This window comes from Panthera pardus, unplaced genomic scaffold (assembly GCF_024362965.1).
Source record: "Panthera pardus isolate Hobbes unplaced genomic scaffold, ASM2436296v1 HiC_scaffold_6, whole genome shotgun sequence".
Lineage (NCBI taxonomy): Eukaryota > Metazoa > Chordata > Mammalia > Carnivora > Felidae > Panthera > Panthera pardus.
In genome coordinates, this window is record NW_026526991.1 from 111,897,388 (window position 1) to 111,915,617 (window position 18,230).

An 18,230-nucleotide genomic window follows, 5' to 3' on the forward strand; every position below is an offset into this window, starting at 1 on the left:
GACTTATTAAAAATCGAGAGGGGGGGGGGGAGAAAGGACCCAAATAAATAAAACCTCAAAAGAAAGAGACATCATGACCAAACACCACAGAAGTACAAACAATTAAAAGAGATTATGAAAAATTATATGCCAACAAATTAGGCAATCTGGAAGAAAATGGATAAAATTCCTAGAAACATATAAACTACCAAAACTGAAACAGGAAGAAATATAAAATTTGAAAAGACCCATAACCAGCAAAGAAATTGAATTAGTAATCAAAAATCTCCCAACGAACAAGAGTCCAGGGCCAGATGGCTTCCCAGGGGAATTCTATCAAACAGTTAAAGAGTTAATACCTATTTTTCTCAAACTGTTCCAAAAAATAGAAACGGAAGGCAAACTTCCAAACTCATTATATTAGGCAGGCACTACCTTCATTCCAAAACCATGCAAAGACCCCACTGAAAAGGAGAATTACAGGCCAATATCCCTGCTGAACACAGATGCAAAAATTCTCAAAAAGATACTAGTAAATCAAATACAACAGCACATACAAAGCATCATTCACCATGATCAAGTGGGATTTATTCCAGGGCTGCAGGGTTGGTTCAATATTTGTAAATCAATCAACATGATACATCACATTAATAAGAGAAAGGATAAGAACCATATAATCTTCTCAATAGATGCAGAAAAAGCATTTGACAAAATAAAGAATCTATTCTTGATAAAAGCCCTCAAGAAAGTAGGGATAGAAGGAACACACTTCAACATCATAAAGGCCATACATGAAAGACCCACCACTAATATCATCTCAATGGGGAAAAACTGAGAGATTTCCCCCTAAGTTCAGGAACATGACAGGGATGTCCACTCTCAACACTGTTCAACATAGTACTGGATGTCCTCGCCTCATTTTCATAAAGAAGAAAAGGCATCCGAATTGGCTAGGAAGAAGTCAAACTTCCACTCTTAGCAGATGACATGATACTCTATGCAGAAAACATGAAAGACTCCACCAAAAAACTGCTAGAACTAATACATGAATTCAGCAAAGTTGCAGGATACAAAATCAATGTACAGAAATCGGTTGCATTTCTGTACACCGGTAATGAAGCAACAGAAACAGAAATTGAGAAATTGATCCCATTTACAATTGCACCAAAACCCATAAGATACCCATTAATAAACCTAAGCAAAGAAGCAAAAGATCTGTACTCTGAAAATTAAGGAACACTTGTGAAAGAAACTGAAGACACAAAGAAATGAAAAAATATTCCATGCTCATGCATTGGAAGAACAAACATTGTTAAAATGTCCATACTATCCAAAGCAATCTACACATTTAATGCAATCCCTATCAAAGTACCAACAACATTTTTCACAGTGCTAAAACAAACAATTCAAAAATTTGTATGGAACCGCAAAAGACCCCAACCATCCAAAGTAATGTTGCAAAGAGAAAAAAAAGAAAAGAAAGAAAGAAAAAGCAAAGTGGGAGGCATCACAATTCCAGACTTAAAGCTGTACTACAAAGCTGTAATCATCAAGACATTATGGTACTGGCACAAAAACAGACACATAGATCAATGGAACAGAATAGAAAACCCACAATGGACCCACAACTGTATGGTCAACTAATCTTTGACAAAGCAGAAAAGAATAATCAATGGGAAAAAAGATAGTCTCCTCAGCAAATGGTGCTGGAAGAATGGACCACTTTCTTACACCATACACAAAAATAAATTGAAAATGGATGAAAGACCTAAATGTGAGACAGGAAACCATCAAAATCCTAGAGGAGAAAACTAATGGTGTTGGGAAAACTGGACAGTGACATGAAGAAGAATGAAACTGGATCACTTTCTTACACTATACACAAAAATTCAAAATGGATGAAAGATCTAAATATGAGAAAGGAAACAAAGTCTTGGAGGAGACACAAGCAGGAACCTCCTTGACCTCACCCGTAGCAAGGTCTTAGTACACACATCACCTGAGACAACAGAAACAAAAACAAAAATAAACTACTGGGCCTTCATCAAGATAAAAAGCTTCTGCACAGTGATGGAGACAATCAACAAAACTAAAAGGCAATTTACAGAATGGAACAAAATATTTGCAAATGACATACCTGATAAAGGCTTAGTAGCCAAAATGTATAAAGAACTTTTATAAAACTCAATAGCCAAAATAAATAATCCAGTTAAAAAATGGGCAGAAGACATAGACATTTTCCAAAGAAGACATCCAGATGGCCAACAGACACATGAAAAGATGCTCAACATCCCTTATCATCAGGGAAATACAAATCAAAATTACAATGAGGTACCACCTCATATCTGTCAGAATGGCTAAAATTAACAACATAAGAAACAACAGGTGTTGGTGAGGATGCAGAGAAAGGGGAACCCTCTTGCATTGTTGGGTGGGAATGGAAACTGGTGCAACCACTCTGGAAAACAGCATGGAGGTTCCTCAAAAGTTAAAAATAAAACTACCCTGTGATCCACTATTTACACTACTAGATATTTATCCAGAGAATACAAAAATAGGAATTCAAAGGGATACATGCACCTCTATCATCAACCAAGAGCCAAATTATGGAAAGAGCCCAAATGTCCACTGACTGATGAATGAATAAGGAAGATATGGGGTGTGTGTGTGTGTGTGTGCATATATATATATATACATATATATATACATATACATATATACATATATATACATATACATATGCATACACATATATATACATATATATATATATATACACACACACACCCCATATCTATATATAGCATATCTATATGTATATCTATATCTATATCCATATCTAGATAGATATATAGATGATATAGATATAGATAGATATAGATATAGATATAGATATAGATGATATAGATATAGATATATAGATATAGATATATACAGTGCAATATTACTCAGCCATTAAAAAAGAATGAATTCTTGCCATTCAGTATTATGCTAAGCAAAATAAGTCAGTCAGAGAAAGAAAAATACCATAGGATTTCACTCATATGTGGAACTTAAGAAACAAAACAAAGGATCATGGGTTAAAACAGAGAGAGGAAAACTAAGAAACAGACTCTTAACTATAAAGAACAAATTGATGGTTACCAAACAGGAGGTGCGTACAGGACAAGTTAAATAGGTGATGAGGACTGAGCGCACTTGTGATCAGCACCAGGTGTTGCATGTAAGGGTTAAATCACTAAATTGTACAGCTTAACTAATATACTTTATGTTAAATAACTAGAATTTTTAAAAACCTTTAAAAAATAAAATATATTTGAAAAATCTAATTTGTTGATATTTTAATAAATAAATATTTGGCCTAGAAATGTCTTGTGGAATGTTTAAATTTTATGTCTGTTTTTCATAGTATCTGGTTTTAATAGCTAATATGGTAATTTAGAAAATAGCGTTATTTTACTTTCACAGCATAGCTATTATCTATAATTAATATCAAAAGTGTGTTATAAACATTTAAATATATCTTTGATGTCTGTCCTACAAAAATAAGGCTTTTTAGGTATTCTTCCATTTTCAGACACTAAAATTGAACTAACCTCTGTAGTCTTCAACTTTTGTAGTTCATTTTCCAGCACCAATTTCTCCTCTAGTAACACTTGGAAATTACTTTGCATTTCTTTGTATTTCTAAAAACAAAGAATATAATTTTAGTAATAATGAAAATCATACAGGGGCACCTGGGTGGCTCAGTAGGTTGAGTGCCAGACTTCAGCTCAGGTCATGATCTTACTGTTCCTGAGTTCGAGCCCCATGTTAGACTCTGTGCTGACAATGCAGAGCCTGCTTTGGATTCTCTGTCTCTCTCTCTCCAAATGACAATGACTCTCTCTCTCTCTCCCCCTCCCTCTCAAAAATAAATAAATATTTTTTTAAAAAGAAAATCATATGTTTCATCACAGAGAAGCTATTTGGGCACTTAATTATTAAAGTAAGAAAGTCTCCATGAACTCATGAAATAATGAACCATTGATATTAATCTGCATAATGAACTACAATTGGGGCTGAAAGAGGCAAAGGAGCTAGAAGTAACAATAAATGGAAATGTAGAAGAACATGGGGTATTATAGTTCAATATTTTAGAAGTGAAGTGTTTTTGAGTGACAATAAGGTCTAGTAAAATAAAAAAAGACAAAGCTTTCCAGCTCACATATACATAGAAATTTCTTGAATAAACTGAGGAAGCACTAAACCTTTATTGAAGATTATGCATCCTGACAATTTCTAGACTCTAATATTTTCACAGGCAGAGTGCAATTTCAAACTGAGAGTGCTATACTTACATCCTCTAACAAACCTTGATCATTCATAGCTCTGAAAAACAAACCAAAAATATCTGTAATGTATTATCATTTTACATTCATATTTTTATTTATGTAACATACTTATATATTTTCTTTGAAAAAATTAAAAATAATATAAATAATGTTAGAATACACTTTGACCATTATTCCAAAAATCCAGTGCTCTCTCTAGAGATATTATTAGATTTCTGTGTATCTTTTCAGAACCTGTTCAATACATTTATATAATACTACATATATCTATTTGATTCTATAATTCTTGTTAGTGGGTTGGGTGACTGCCTTGTTTTCTTTTTCATGTAAATTACAGCAATGTATATATTGTCCTAAACTTATTATTTTCACTTCACACAATGTCTGAGATCTATTTATATTGGTAAACATAGATGTATCTCACTCCTTTTAAGTACCACTTCTTATTCCATAGCAGGATTTAGCAAACTTTTTCTATAAAGAGCCAGATAGTAAATATTTTAGACTTTACAGGCCAGATGAACTGTCACCACTGCCCAACTCTGCAAAACCAGGCATAAATGATAGGAAAATGAAAGGACTTGGCTAGATTTGACTCATGGGCTGAAGTTTGCCAAAAACTGTTCCAAGGTATGGGTAAACTATAGATTTTTATTTTGGACAAATGAGTTACTTATTATAATCCAAATTGTATAAAGCTTTAAGATATAATTAACATACCATACAATTCACTCATTTAAAGTATACAACTCAATGGCTTTTCATATATTCACCAAGTTGAGCAACTATTACCACTATTTAATTTTGGAACATTTTGATTACCTCAAAAAGAAACCCTGTACCAATTAGCAGTCACTCCCTATTCTTCCCAACACTGTCCCCAAACCTGGCAGGCACTAATCTATTTCCTATATCTATAGATTTGCCTATTCTGGATATTTCATACAAATAAAATTATATGTGGTCTTTTGGAACTGGTTTATTACACTTAGTGTACTGTTTTCAAGATTCATCCATGTTGTAGCATATATCAGTACTATGTTCCTTGGTACTGCCAAATATTATTCCATTGTACACATTTGATTTATCCATAATCCATATAGGCATTTAGATTATTTCCACTTTGGGGCTATTATGAATAATGCTACTATGAACATCCATGTACAAGTTTTTGCTTGTACATAGGTTTTCCATCTCTCAGGTATAAACCTAGGAACAGAATTGCTGGGTCATATATTGACATTGTATTTAACATTTTAAGGAACTGACAAACTGGTTTCCATAGCAGACACACCACTTCAATTCCCACCAGCAACGTATAAGGGTCCCAATTTCTCTAAATCCTTGCCAACAATTGTTATTGTCATCTTTTTTTATTACAGCCATCCTAATCGATGTGAAGTGGTATATCATTGTAATTTTTATTTGAAATTCCCTAAAGGCTAATGATGTTCAGCATCACTTCATGTGCTTATCGGCCATTAGTATATCTTGCTTCAGAAAATGTCTTTTCAGATTATTTGTCCATTTTTAAATTGTGTTATTTATCTTCTTATTATGCAGGTATAAGAATTATTTATATACTCTGGATACAAGTTCCTTATCAAATATATGATTTGCGAATAGTTTTCACATTCTAGGTGTTGTCTTTTCATATGCTTAATGTATCATTTGCAGTACAAAGGTTTTTAGTTTTATGAAAGTCAACTTATCTATTTTCTTCTCTTTTGTTGGTTGTACTTTTGGTGTCCTATTTAAAAAACCATTACATTACTCAACGTCACAAAGATTTATTCCTGTGTTTCTTCTAAAAGGCTCTTTTGCATATAGATATCCAGTTGCCCAAGTACCAATTATTAAAAAGACTATCCTTTCCACAAATGATATATCTAATAAAGGATTAATATTCAAAATATATAAAGAACTTATACAAGTCAACACCAAAAAATATATAATCTGATTTTAAAATGGGCAAAGTACATGAATGACATTTTTCCAAAGACATAAGCATAGAAAACTGACACATGAAAAGATGTTCAACATCACTAATCATCAGGGAAATGGAAATCAAAACCACGATTAGATATCACCTCACATCTGTTAGAATGGCTAAAATCAAAAACACAAGAAATAACAAGTGCTGATGAGGATGTAGAGAAAAAAAAAAAACAAACCCTTGTGTACTTTTGGTGGAATGCAAGCTGATGTAGCCACTGTGGAAAACAGTATGGAGATTCCTCAAAAAATTAAAAATAGAGCTATCTTACAATCCAGTAATTACACTACTGGGTATTTAACCAAAGAATACACAAATACTAATTTGAATAGTAGATGCACCCTTATATTTATTCCAGCATTATTTACAATAGCCAAACTATGGAAGTAGCAAAGTCTCCATCAATAGATAATTTGATAAAGAAGACATTTGTATATGTACATATACACACATACAGTGGATCATTCAGCCATATAAAGAATGAAATCCTGCCATTTGCAACAACATGGATCTAGAAGGTACAGTGTTAAGTGAAAGTCAAAGACAGATACCATATGATTTTACTCATGTGGAATTTAAGAAACAAAATAAATAAACAAAGGGAAAAAAAGAGAAAGAAACAAACCAAGAAACAAACCCCTAAATATAAACTGGTGGTTACCAGAGAGGAGGTGGGTGGGTAAATGGCTGAAATAAAGGGGATTAAGAGTACCCCGAGTAATGTATAGAATTACTGAATCATCATATTGTACACCTGAAATATAACACTGTATTTTTATTATACTTGAATAAAAAATTAAAATTAAAATATTTTTAAAAGACTATGAAAAAATTAATTGACCATAAATGTAAGGGTTTATTTCTGGACATTCAAGTTTATTCCATTGATGTGTGTAGGTATAACTTTATGCCAATACCACATTGTCTTGATTACTACAGCCCTGTATGAAGTTTTAAAATTAGTTAAATGTGAATCCTTCAACTTTGTTCTTCTTAAGATTTCTTTGGCTCTTCTGGATTCCTTGTATTTCCACATGAATTTTAGGATCAGCTTGTCAGTTCATGCAATAAGAAAGCTGGCATTTTGAAAGAGATTGCATTGAATCTCTAGATCAGTTTGGGGAACACTGCCATTTTAAGATTATTAAGTCTAACAGTCCATGAAAATGGAATGTCTATCCATTTAACTAGGTCTTCTTTAAGTTCTTTCAATGATGTTTTGTAGTTTTCAGTGCACAAGTCTTACACTTCTTTTGTTAAATTCATTCTTGTTGTCTTTGGTGGTATTTTAAATGGATTTTTTTTTTTTAATTTCACTTTTGGAATGTTCATCATTAGTGTATTAGATTCCTGGGGCTGCTGTAACAAAGTATCACAATCTGGGTAACTTAAAACTACAAATATTTTATGCTCTCACAGTTCTGGAGACTACAAATCTAAAATTCAGTTGTTAGGGCCATGCTCCTTCTAGAACCTCTAGAGGAGAATCCTTGTTTGCCTCTTTCAGCTCCTAGTAGTGCCTGGTATTCTCCGGATTGTAGTAGCACAAATCCAATCTCTGCCTCCGTAACTTCTTCCCTCTTTCTATACTGTCTTCTCCAATTATTACAAGGATACCAGTCATATTGGATTAAGGGCCCATCCTACCCCAGTATGACCTCATCTTAACTAATTACGTCTACAATGACCCTATTTAAAAATAAGTTCAGGGGCACCCTGGTGGCTCAGTCAGTTGAGCGTCCTACTCTTGATTTCAGCTCAGGTCATGATCTCACAGTTGGTGAGTTTCAGCTCCACATCAGGTTCTGTGCTGATAGTGTGGAGCCTGCTTGGGATTCTCTCTCTCCCTCTCTCTGGCCCTCCCCTGCTAACTCTCTCTGTCTCTCTCTCAAAACCAAATAAACTTAAAAAATTAATTAATTAGTTAATTAATTAATTCAATATGAGGTGCTGGGAGTTAGAGCTTCAACATAATTTTGGCGGGGGGAGCAATTCAACCCATAACAGTTAGTATATAGAAATACAATTGATTTTTATTTATGAATCTGGTGTAATGCAAAAGATGAATTCATTTGTTTCTTCAAATCGTTTTTAGCAGATCCCTTAAGATTTTCTATACACAAGATCATGACGTCTACAAAAAGAAGTAGTTTTACTTCTTCCTTCCCAATATGAACACCTTTCACTCCTTGTCTTCTCTAATTGCCCTGGATAGAACTTGTACTACAATGATGAATAGATGTGGTGAGATGTCCTGTCTTGTTCCTGATCTTAGAATTTATTAAGTCCTTCACCATTAAGTATAGTGTTAGCTATGGGTTTTGGTAGTAGTTAGCCTAGATCAGATTAAGGAAGCACTCTTCTGTTCCTAGTTTGTGAAGTATTCCTACAATGAAATGCTTGGATTTTGTCAAATGCTTTTACTTTGTCTAGTAAGCTGATCATGTGATCTTTTTTCTCCTTCATTCAATCAGTATTGGGTATTACATTAATTGATATTTGCATTTAAAACCAACTTTACTGGGGCGCCTGGGTGGCTCAGTCGGTTGAGCGTCCGACTTCAGCTCAGGTCACGATCTCGCGGTCCACGAGTTCGAGCCCCGTGTCGGGCTCTGGGCTGATGGCTCAGAGCCTGGAGCTTGCTTCCGGGCTCTGGGCTGATGGCTCAGAGCCTGGAGCTTGCTTCCGATTCTGTGTCTCCCTCTCTCTCTGCCCCTCCCCCGTTCATGCTGTGTCTCTCTCTGTCTCAAAAATAAATAAACGTTAAAAAAAAATTAAAAAAATAAATAAATAAATAAATAAATAAATAAAACCAACTTTACAAAAAAAAAAAAAAACAAAACAACTTTACATTCCTGGGATAAATTCTACTTGCTTGTGGTGTGTAATCCATTTTATATAATACTGGATTCAATTTGCTAGTGTTTTGCTGAGAATTTTGGCATTCATATTCACAACATATTGGTCTACAGTTTTCTTTTCTTGTGATAGTATTGTCTGATTTTGATGTTACAATAATACTCTAGTAATTAGAATATAACATTCTTGTCTCACAAAATAAGTTGTGTTAACTCCTCTTCTACTTTTTGGAAAAGCTTGTGAAGGGATGGTATTAATTCTTCTTTAAATATTTGCTAGTATTCACCACTGAAGCCCTTTGGCTTGAGCATTTCTTGGTGGAAACTAAATTAAGTACTAATTAATTCTTTTCGATTCTTAAAGTTCCATTCAGATTTTCAAGTTCTTCTTGAATCAATTTAGTTTGTATCCTTCTAGAAATTTGCCCATATCATGTAAGTTATTTAATTTGTTGTCATACAGTTGTTTATAGTATTCTCATATAATCCTTTTATCATAGATTATTGGGCCATACTCCTACTAACAAAAATTGGAATTCTATTTTTTTGCTATTGTCACAAGCATATGATAAGTTCCTTTTTACATATGTCTCCTTGAACATATTCCTTTATCTAAGATAGATTTAAAACTCTATTTTTTAGTAAATTTTGCTAAATTGTCCTGGAAAATGGGCAATTCCTATTGTACTGATTTTTTAAAAGTATTCATTGTACTACATCTCCATCAAGATTTGTTATAGGAAAATGTTTACTTGTTGTTAAACCAATGGCAAAAAAAATACATCACTGCTGTTTTGCTTTGTATTTCATTAATCACAAGTCAGACTGAGTATCCCCTAAAACATTTATTGGCCACTTTTTTTTTGTTTCTTCCTTAAATTATCTATAAGCTTTGCCTATTTTTTTTTAAGTTTATTTATTTTGAGAGAAAGAGAGAGACACCATGAGTGGGGGAGGGGCAGAGACACAGGGAGAGAGAGAAAATCCCAAGCAAGTTCCACACCATCAACACAGAGTCCAATGTGGGGCTCTAACCCATGAAACCATGAGCAGAAACCAGAGTCCAAGGCTTAACCGACTGAGCCACCCCAGGTGCCCCTGCTTTGCCTATTTTTTAGGGTTTTTGGCCTTTTTTAAGAGTTATATATTCCTATTATCACTCCACTCTATTGTACATGCACAAATATTTTCTCACAGTCCACTGCTTATCTTTTAACTTTGATTCCTTTGAATAAGATGTTTTTAATTTTGATAGAGTAAAATGCCTTACCTGTATGTACGGTTTTGTTTTCTTACATTTAAGGCTGTACTCAACATTAGATTCAGTTTTTTGAAGGTGTGAAGAAAAAAGCTGTCATTATGTTTTGGCCAAATGGATACTTTTACCTTGCCAGTGCCCTGCCTGGACACTATGACTCCTTCTCCTCTGATATAACTACAACTACCTGTGATACATGTACGGGGCTACAGCTTGAAAAGCAAGACAGTCTACTACCCTTACTTCTGACCCCTATGTCTCATTAGAAAGAAAACCTCATGATGGATTTCTTAATGGGCCTATTTGCCTTCAGGACCACACATGATCCTGGCGATGGGCAATGTTCTCACCAATGTTGACATCCGCAACACTGGACACCAGCTCTCAGCACTCTGTTCACCAAAGAGGTATTATGCCTTCACAAACCGTCCTATTATCCAATCTCTAATTGGAATCCCAATTTTTCCCATAATTGAAGAAAGAACTTTTCAAGGTCCACTGGGTCTATGCTTGCTTTTCTACTTCCCAATATCCACAGAGCAACACCTAGATAGTGAAGTGACCAGACCCTGAAGAATAAGTCTATTAGCTTCCCAAAAGACCAGGATAATTGCCCTGTCATGCTAGTGTATAATTCACACACAATAATGAAATACACTCCTTTTTCCTATGTTATCCTATATTAACATGCTCATCACTGAGCATCTCAGTAGCCCCCGCCTCCGTTTTCTGGGAACTACCAGAATCAATATACCCCTCTGAATCAATATAATTTCTGAGAGAGCTCATAGGACCATAAGTCTTTAACTACAGTTGATTGGTCAGTTCAGAAATAGGAACCTGTCTCCAAGTTGCACCAATGATTTTCTCACCTAGGACTTTTAGATTTGGAAAATCCAAATACTATCTTTCAGAGTGACTGAAAGACTAAACCTTAGGAATTGCCAGCAATCATGGATTCCCACCTATAGGCAAAAAATAAACAAAAAAGAAAATAGAAAGAAAGAAGAGATCTGCACTAGAAGAAAATGAAGCTCATGTAAAGAGGAAAAAACAGTATCTTCAAAGTGTTCAAGTTCTGGTTTATAACTGTTTCTGAGATTGAGCCATAGTGCTGTTGTGAGGTTCAGTAAGTCTTTTGCTCGGACTAATCTGAGTTGAGATTTTGTCCCAAGCACTCAGTCACATGGTAGAAGTTCAACAGAGAATGTTCTAAAAGTTTTAGTATAGTTTTAGCTTTAATGACCTCAGAAATATAAATGCTACAGACTTACAAAAAAATTAAACCTTTGAAAGTTTAATTATTTCCATTTCTTTAATATACTGAGTTTTGTGAACTTTGAACAATAAATTAATTTGTTGCAGTCCCTCTGAATATGGAAAATGCTGACCTAAACAAAAAACTTTAACTGAAAAAAAAGTTTAATTATTATTCAGAATTTTTAAATAAGTGTGAAAGAAACATATATAATCAAATTTCAAAATGTTTTTTGAACAATTGTATCATTATAGTTCTGAAGTTATTAAAGTTTAAAACTATGCTAAGACTTTTGCCACACCCTATATTTAACAGAATTTTCAAGGATGTGACTGTAACAAGTTGTTAAAGGAAGCATTTACAGAGATCCTAAGCTCCCAGTAATAGTAATAGGTGAGGCAGATGACCATTTGCACTTAAAAAAAGTTGGCAGCCAAGAAAGTGCACTAAAACCTTTCACTGATATAGACAATATAAAAGGGTTAGGAAAGAAGATTTAGAAAGGGTATTTCTCTGCAGGTAGCTATTGGGTGTCTTGAGCCATATCCAAACCCTTGAGAGGAGAATATGCTTGCCCTGATCTCAAGCCTAGTGAGAGGCACTATAAGAAGAATGCTTAGAAAATTTGGTATGTATTATCTGTAATTATGGCAAAAGAAGGCAGTGACAGTCAAGTAAGACTTTTCCTATATACATTACCTTTATTTCCTCCCTTCCCAAATACATGGAGAACAGAAACTGTAATTAGTTAGTCAGAAAGGAGGTAATGAAAAAGAAAAGCTAATCATAACCCCCAGGAGGCACCAGCTGGGATACTGGGTAAGGGGAAAGGGAGAAAAGTCTTAACTTTGAATAAAAATTAAAATATTAAAAATAAAAATTAAAAAAAATTAAAATTAAAAAATAAAAATTAAAAAAATAAAAATTAAAAATTAAAAATTAAAAATTAAAATATTAAAAAATAAAATTAAAATATTAAAATATGTAATATTTGACATAGAATTTTAATTTCCCAATTTGTACAGTGTTTCTAAATTAAATTTAAATCAATTATTAGTTAAAAGTGATCAAAAAAGTCATGGTCCTACCTCAGTTTTTGTCCAGGAGCAGGAGGAAAATGAGCCCCAATTAGCAAATATAAATGAACCCAAAGTGTCCAAATAAAAATTTCTTTGTGATTTCATTCTACAAGACATGCTTTTTCAACATACCAGTTTTGTAACTAATATAATCTTAGCCACCTGAAAGAACTATAGGTAATCCACAGTGACTATTTCTGGTTCCTCATATACGTGAAATCATGTAACTTTGCCTTCTTGTGACTGGGTTATTTTACTAAGTATAATGTCCTCAAGGTTCATTCATGTTGTACCATATGTCAGAATTTCTTTCTTTTTAAGACTAAAAAATATCCCATTGTATGTATATATCACATTTTATTTATCTATTTACCTGTTGGACACTTGGGTTGCTTCCACCCCTTGCTATTGTAAATAATGCTACAGTAAACATGGGTGTATAAATATCTTTGAGACCCTGATTTCAATTTTGCAGGGCATATATCTAGAAATGAAATTACTGGATCATAGGGTAATTGTAATTTAATTTTTTTTTTTAGAAACTGACATACTGTTTTCTATTGTGGCTATACAATTTGAAATTCTACATGATTATAATTAAAAATTTTTAAATTATACATATCATAAAAATTTATATAAGAACACCAAACTTTTTTAATAATCTTGTTTCCAATTTTTTAAAATAAATGTATACTCATTTTCATAATTAGGAAAAGGAGTTATTTTAAAAGCTTACCTCTCCAACATATGTGACTGTTTTTCAAACATTTTCAACATGACATTCAATCGGTTAGTCAGTGAACAAGCAGTTTCTATTGTGAAAAAAAGGGAAAACATGCAAACGTATTACAAATGGCCAAATTTATACCTCTACGCTGATATAACTCACTGCTATATGTGTGAGAACTAGACAAACATGAAGACACAGCAAAGTCACATGTGTATCCAAAGAACAAAATGCTTACGATAAAAATAGTTTCCATTTTATTAAATACCCAATATGTCACTTTGCTACTTTACATTCTTTTAATCTTCAAAATAACCAAAAAAGAAGATATTCTTACCATTTTCAAATAAATAAATTGAGCCTCAGAGAGGTTAAAGCTATGATCAAAACTATGCATCTATTAAGTGACAAAATTGGATTGAGGTCAATGTGTGTGTGAACTCCTTATAACATTGCATAGAAGAGGACTCTAAGATTCTAAGAAAAAACTGCTTTGGATGATGCTGCTAAATCAATAAGGTCTATGGGAAGACCCTAACAAGCCTGTTAAGTTTTCCACCTGAATCAAATAACTCAAAAGTTTAACTAAAACGCTACTTAAAAAGAAACCAGCATAATGAGAATCCATATAATCAATGAACTCTCAGGGTAATAACACAAGATTCTTCAATCTTGTGACAAAAAGCATATGAGAGAGGACAGTCCCTTCATTAAGTTTGCTGCTAGATAAACCAAACATAAAATAAATATACACGGATAATGTTAAATAATATGGAAGCATTCCACAGTCCTAAGTATCAGTTATATTTATTTCTATTCCACACATCAAAATAGTGGTATAGAGAAATATAATAAATGTTTAGGAGCTGAGAAGAGAAAGGAGAAGGACAGAAATCAGCTGAGTCTTAAGGAAGGGACAGACCTTAATTAGTAGGAAGACAAGCAAACATCAGAAGTAAAGATAGGAAAAGTAGAAATGTGCAACATATATCATGGGAACCAACTAAGTCAAATATACAAAGAAAACAAGTAAATCAGAAACTGCTTTAGGAGGATCAATGCTCCTTAAATATTCAAAGGGTATACTGAAAGAAGTTAACTTTTGAAGAATCAAATTTAGAATTTTTTATAGGCAAGGGAGAATAACATAAAATGTTTCCATAAAATATTATACCATTTCACCTTTTTTAACTTTATTTATTTGAGAGAGACAGATAGCGTGCAAGCAGGGGAAGAGCAGAGAGAAAGGGAGAGAGAATCCCAAGCAGGCTCCACACTGTCAGCACAGAGCTCGACACGGGACTGAAACCCATGAACTGTGAGATCATGACCTGAGCCAAAATCAAGAGTTGGATGCTCACCCGACTGAGCCACCCAGGTGCCCCTACCATATGACTTTTTAAGGTTAATTTGCTAATAGCATAGGGTGTGATGTAAAATTATGCCCTGGATATGGTAAAGGATTATAAAGAACACAAACTGTTATTTCCATCACACTTCACAAGAGGGAGAATAGGCCCTGCTATGGGCCAATATTCATCTGTTCAAACTCTAATCTCCAATATGATGAGACTTGGAGGTGGGGCCTCTGAGAGGTAATTAAATCAGTAGGCATATGAGATATAAGAGAAAACAGAGTCTGCTTACTTTCTCTACTTTTCCATCATTTGAGGATACAGCAAGAAAAGAGCCATCTGCAAACCAGGAAGAAGGCTTTCACCAGAACTCAACCATACTGGAACACTGATCTCAGACTTCTCAGCCTTCAGAATCGTGAGAAATAAATTTCTGTTGTTTATGCCACTCAATCTGTGGTATTTTGTTAGAGCAGTCCAAACTAAGACAGGCCCCCATCTGTGACTCTACTAATTTCTACCCAGGAATTTCTACCCAGTATCATAGAATCTACGGATGCTAATAGTATGTTTCCATTACCAGGTGGAATAGCTTGAGTAATCAACCAATTGTTATTCTTCAAGTTCTTATTATGAATAATTTGAAAACCAAAAAAAAAAAAAAAATCAGGAAACCCATTTCTTTTATTTTTTAGATTTTTTTTATTTTTAATAATAATAATCTCTACACCCAAAGTGGAGCTTAGACTCACAACCCCAAGATCAGGAGTTGCATGCTCTACTGACTGAGCCAGCCAGTCACCTCCATTTCTAAGTCTTACTGACATGTTCCAGTGAAGATCCTCTTCCTGAGAAGAGTACCCTGGTTAACAAGGTGGCCTGTGAGGTAAGCTTGAGGTAGTTAAAATGGTAACAGGAGATTTAGCTGCATATTGTGGAGGAAGGGGGACCCCTTTTATCTCTTTTATAAAAGCTGTTGTATCTTATTAATGAATTGATAAAAATTGTTAATATTTAATGCATATAACTTATCAATGGATAGTTTTTTTCCTCTTTGGACGAGTTCTAAGAGATAGCATCTAGGATTCATGTACATAGATGGATTATAAAAATGGGATAAAATATAAATTAAAATGCTTTTATCTTGTATCCCCTTAAATCTCAAGGAAAATGTCTCTAAGAGTTTATGTAAAGCTATTCTTTTTAAATGCTATTCTATTTTTTAACGTTTTTAAAAATATTTATTTTTAAAAAAGTTTTTCTATTTAAAAGCCATTGCTATGAATGGACCATAATTCATTTAGCCAGTCCTAAAAATGCATGTTGTTTCCATGTTTATGTTTATACAAATATGCTAACAGGAGTTACTCCCTATAGAAACAGAAATATAGGAATTACCTATATGAACATCTATGGGAGAATTATAAATTAATACATAACCATAAAATAGAATGCTATAGTGCTGGTGGGAAAGCAAACTGGTGCAGCCACCGTGGAAAACAGTATAGAGCTTCCTCAAAAAGTTAAAAATAGATCTACCCTATGACCTAGCAATTGCACTACTATGTATTTATCCAAAGGATACAAAAATTCTGATTTAAGGGGCACATGCACCCCAATGTTTATAGCAGCACTATTGGCAATAGACAAAGTATGGAAAGAACCTAAATGTCCATCAACTGATGAATGGATAAAGAAATTGTGGTTTATATACACAATGGAGTACTGCTTGGCCATGAGAAGAATGAAATATGGCCTTTTGTAGCAACGTGGATGGAACTGGAGACTGTTATGCTAAGTGAAATAAGTCATACAGAGAAAGACAGATAGCATATGTTTTCACTCCTATGTGGATCCTGAGAAACTTAACAGAAGACCATGGGGGAGGGGAAGGAAAAAAAAAGAGAGGTTAGAGAGGGAGGGAACCAAAACATAAGAGACTGTTAAAAACTGAGAACAAACTGAGGGTTGATGGGGGGTGGGAGGGAGGGGAGGGTGGGTGATGGGTATTGAGGAGGGCACCTGTTGGGATGAGCACTGGGTGTTGTATGCAAATCAATTTGACAATAAATTTCATATTTAAAAAAAAAGAAATTAATCCCCTTAGTATTATTTTATATTTTATAATCATGCTTACTGAATCATACATAAAAATATATTTACATTTTAATGAATAATTACAAAGCAAGCATCCACCAAACCACCACTCAAGATCAACAACTGGATACCTGGGGTTGCCAATATCCTAGAAGCTCTTTATGTGTCCCTCCCTATTCACAACCCTTTCTTTCAACTTACTATCCTGTTTTTTTTTTTCTCATCTTTATATCTTTTCTATATTTTTTAATATCCTTAACCAACATATTTTCCCAGATTTTAATTTATAACAAATGAAAGCACTCCCTGTGTTTATGACTTGCTTCTTTCAATCAATATCACATTTCAAAAGTTAATGGTATTCTGAGTAGCTATTTTAAAATTTTTCATTATGGTAAGATTTTCCACTCCACAAATAAACCACAATTTGTTTATCCACCCTACTCTACAAATATTTAGGATCTTCAATTTGGGGGCTGTTACAAAAAAAAAAAAACTTGGTATGAAAATTCTTTCACATGTATCAAATGGCAGAGTAGGAGACCCAGCTTCCATGCTTCCACAAAGATCAACCATTAAAAAGTTTTCCACGAATGAAAACAACTCAGGGAGAGTTCCAGAGTCCACTTAAAAAACTTTAGCCACACACTGAAACAAAAAAACTTGAGAAAAATTAACTGCTTTAAAATGAGAGGAATAAAAGCTTCTTTTTGCCTACATCATCCTATCCCCCAAGCCATCATTACTTAGCACCAAACTGGGATTTCCCAGATAGAAAGAATTCCCCTGGCATGTAAAAAGAGAGTTGGGTTAGCATTTCCTCCACTCCATAAAGGATCTGCTTAGGTTTCACCCCACCCAGAGACAGATAAAGCTGGGACATATAAATACAGCTAGGAACAGGGAAAAAGAGCAGGTCCCACCAATATAAGCACACAGATGTGAGTGACTGTAGTTCCGTGACCTGCTCCACAGATGACCACAGCAGCTTTCATGACTGAAGAAACTAATGGCCAGCACAGCCACTGAGAACACCCCGCAAATTTCACTGGATTTTGTCCCACAGGTATTTGCAATGGCTAATGTCTCCCCCCAGTCCCCACCACACACACCTACTACCACCACCACTGGAGCCCAAGAACCACACAAGCAGCAAACCTAAGACTGTGTGGCTATGGGAGTGCAAAATACCAGCCTAGATCCCCGTGGCCAACATCCAATCACCATACGCTCATTCAGGGCTAGCCCCTCCATTCGTACATCTGCATGCTTCCAACTCAACCCATCAC

General features: G+C 34.2%; 1 protein-coding gene across 4 annotated transcripts in view; it reads right to left on the reverse strand.

Annotated features, from left to right (window-relative positions):
• The window catches only part of LOC109276311 (coiled-coil domain-containing protein 7-like), a 270,114-nt gene that overhangs the window by 187,010 nt on the left and 64,874 nt on the right, over positions 1 to 18,230 (reverse strand). For all 4 annotated transcript variants that reach the window (XR_008419683.1, XR_008419681.1, XR_008419682.1 and 1 more), the window contains 3 exons: positions 13,499 to 13,574; positions 4,320 to 4,350; positions 3,576 to 3,665 (listed from right to left, as the gene is read on the reverse strand). Coding sequence is in view for 1 of the 4 variants with exons in the window: in XM_019465186.2 (XP_019320731.2) it covers positions 3,576 to 3,665; positions 4,320 to 4,350; positions 13,499 to 13,574 (197 nt within the window). In the remaining 3 variants the exon portion in view is untranslated. The remainder of the gene's footprint in view (positions 1 to 3,575; positions 3,666 to 4,319; positions 4,351 to 13,498; positions 13,575 to 18,230) is intronic.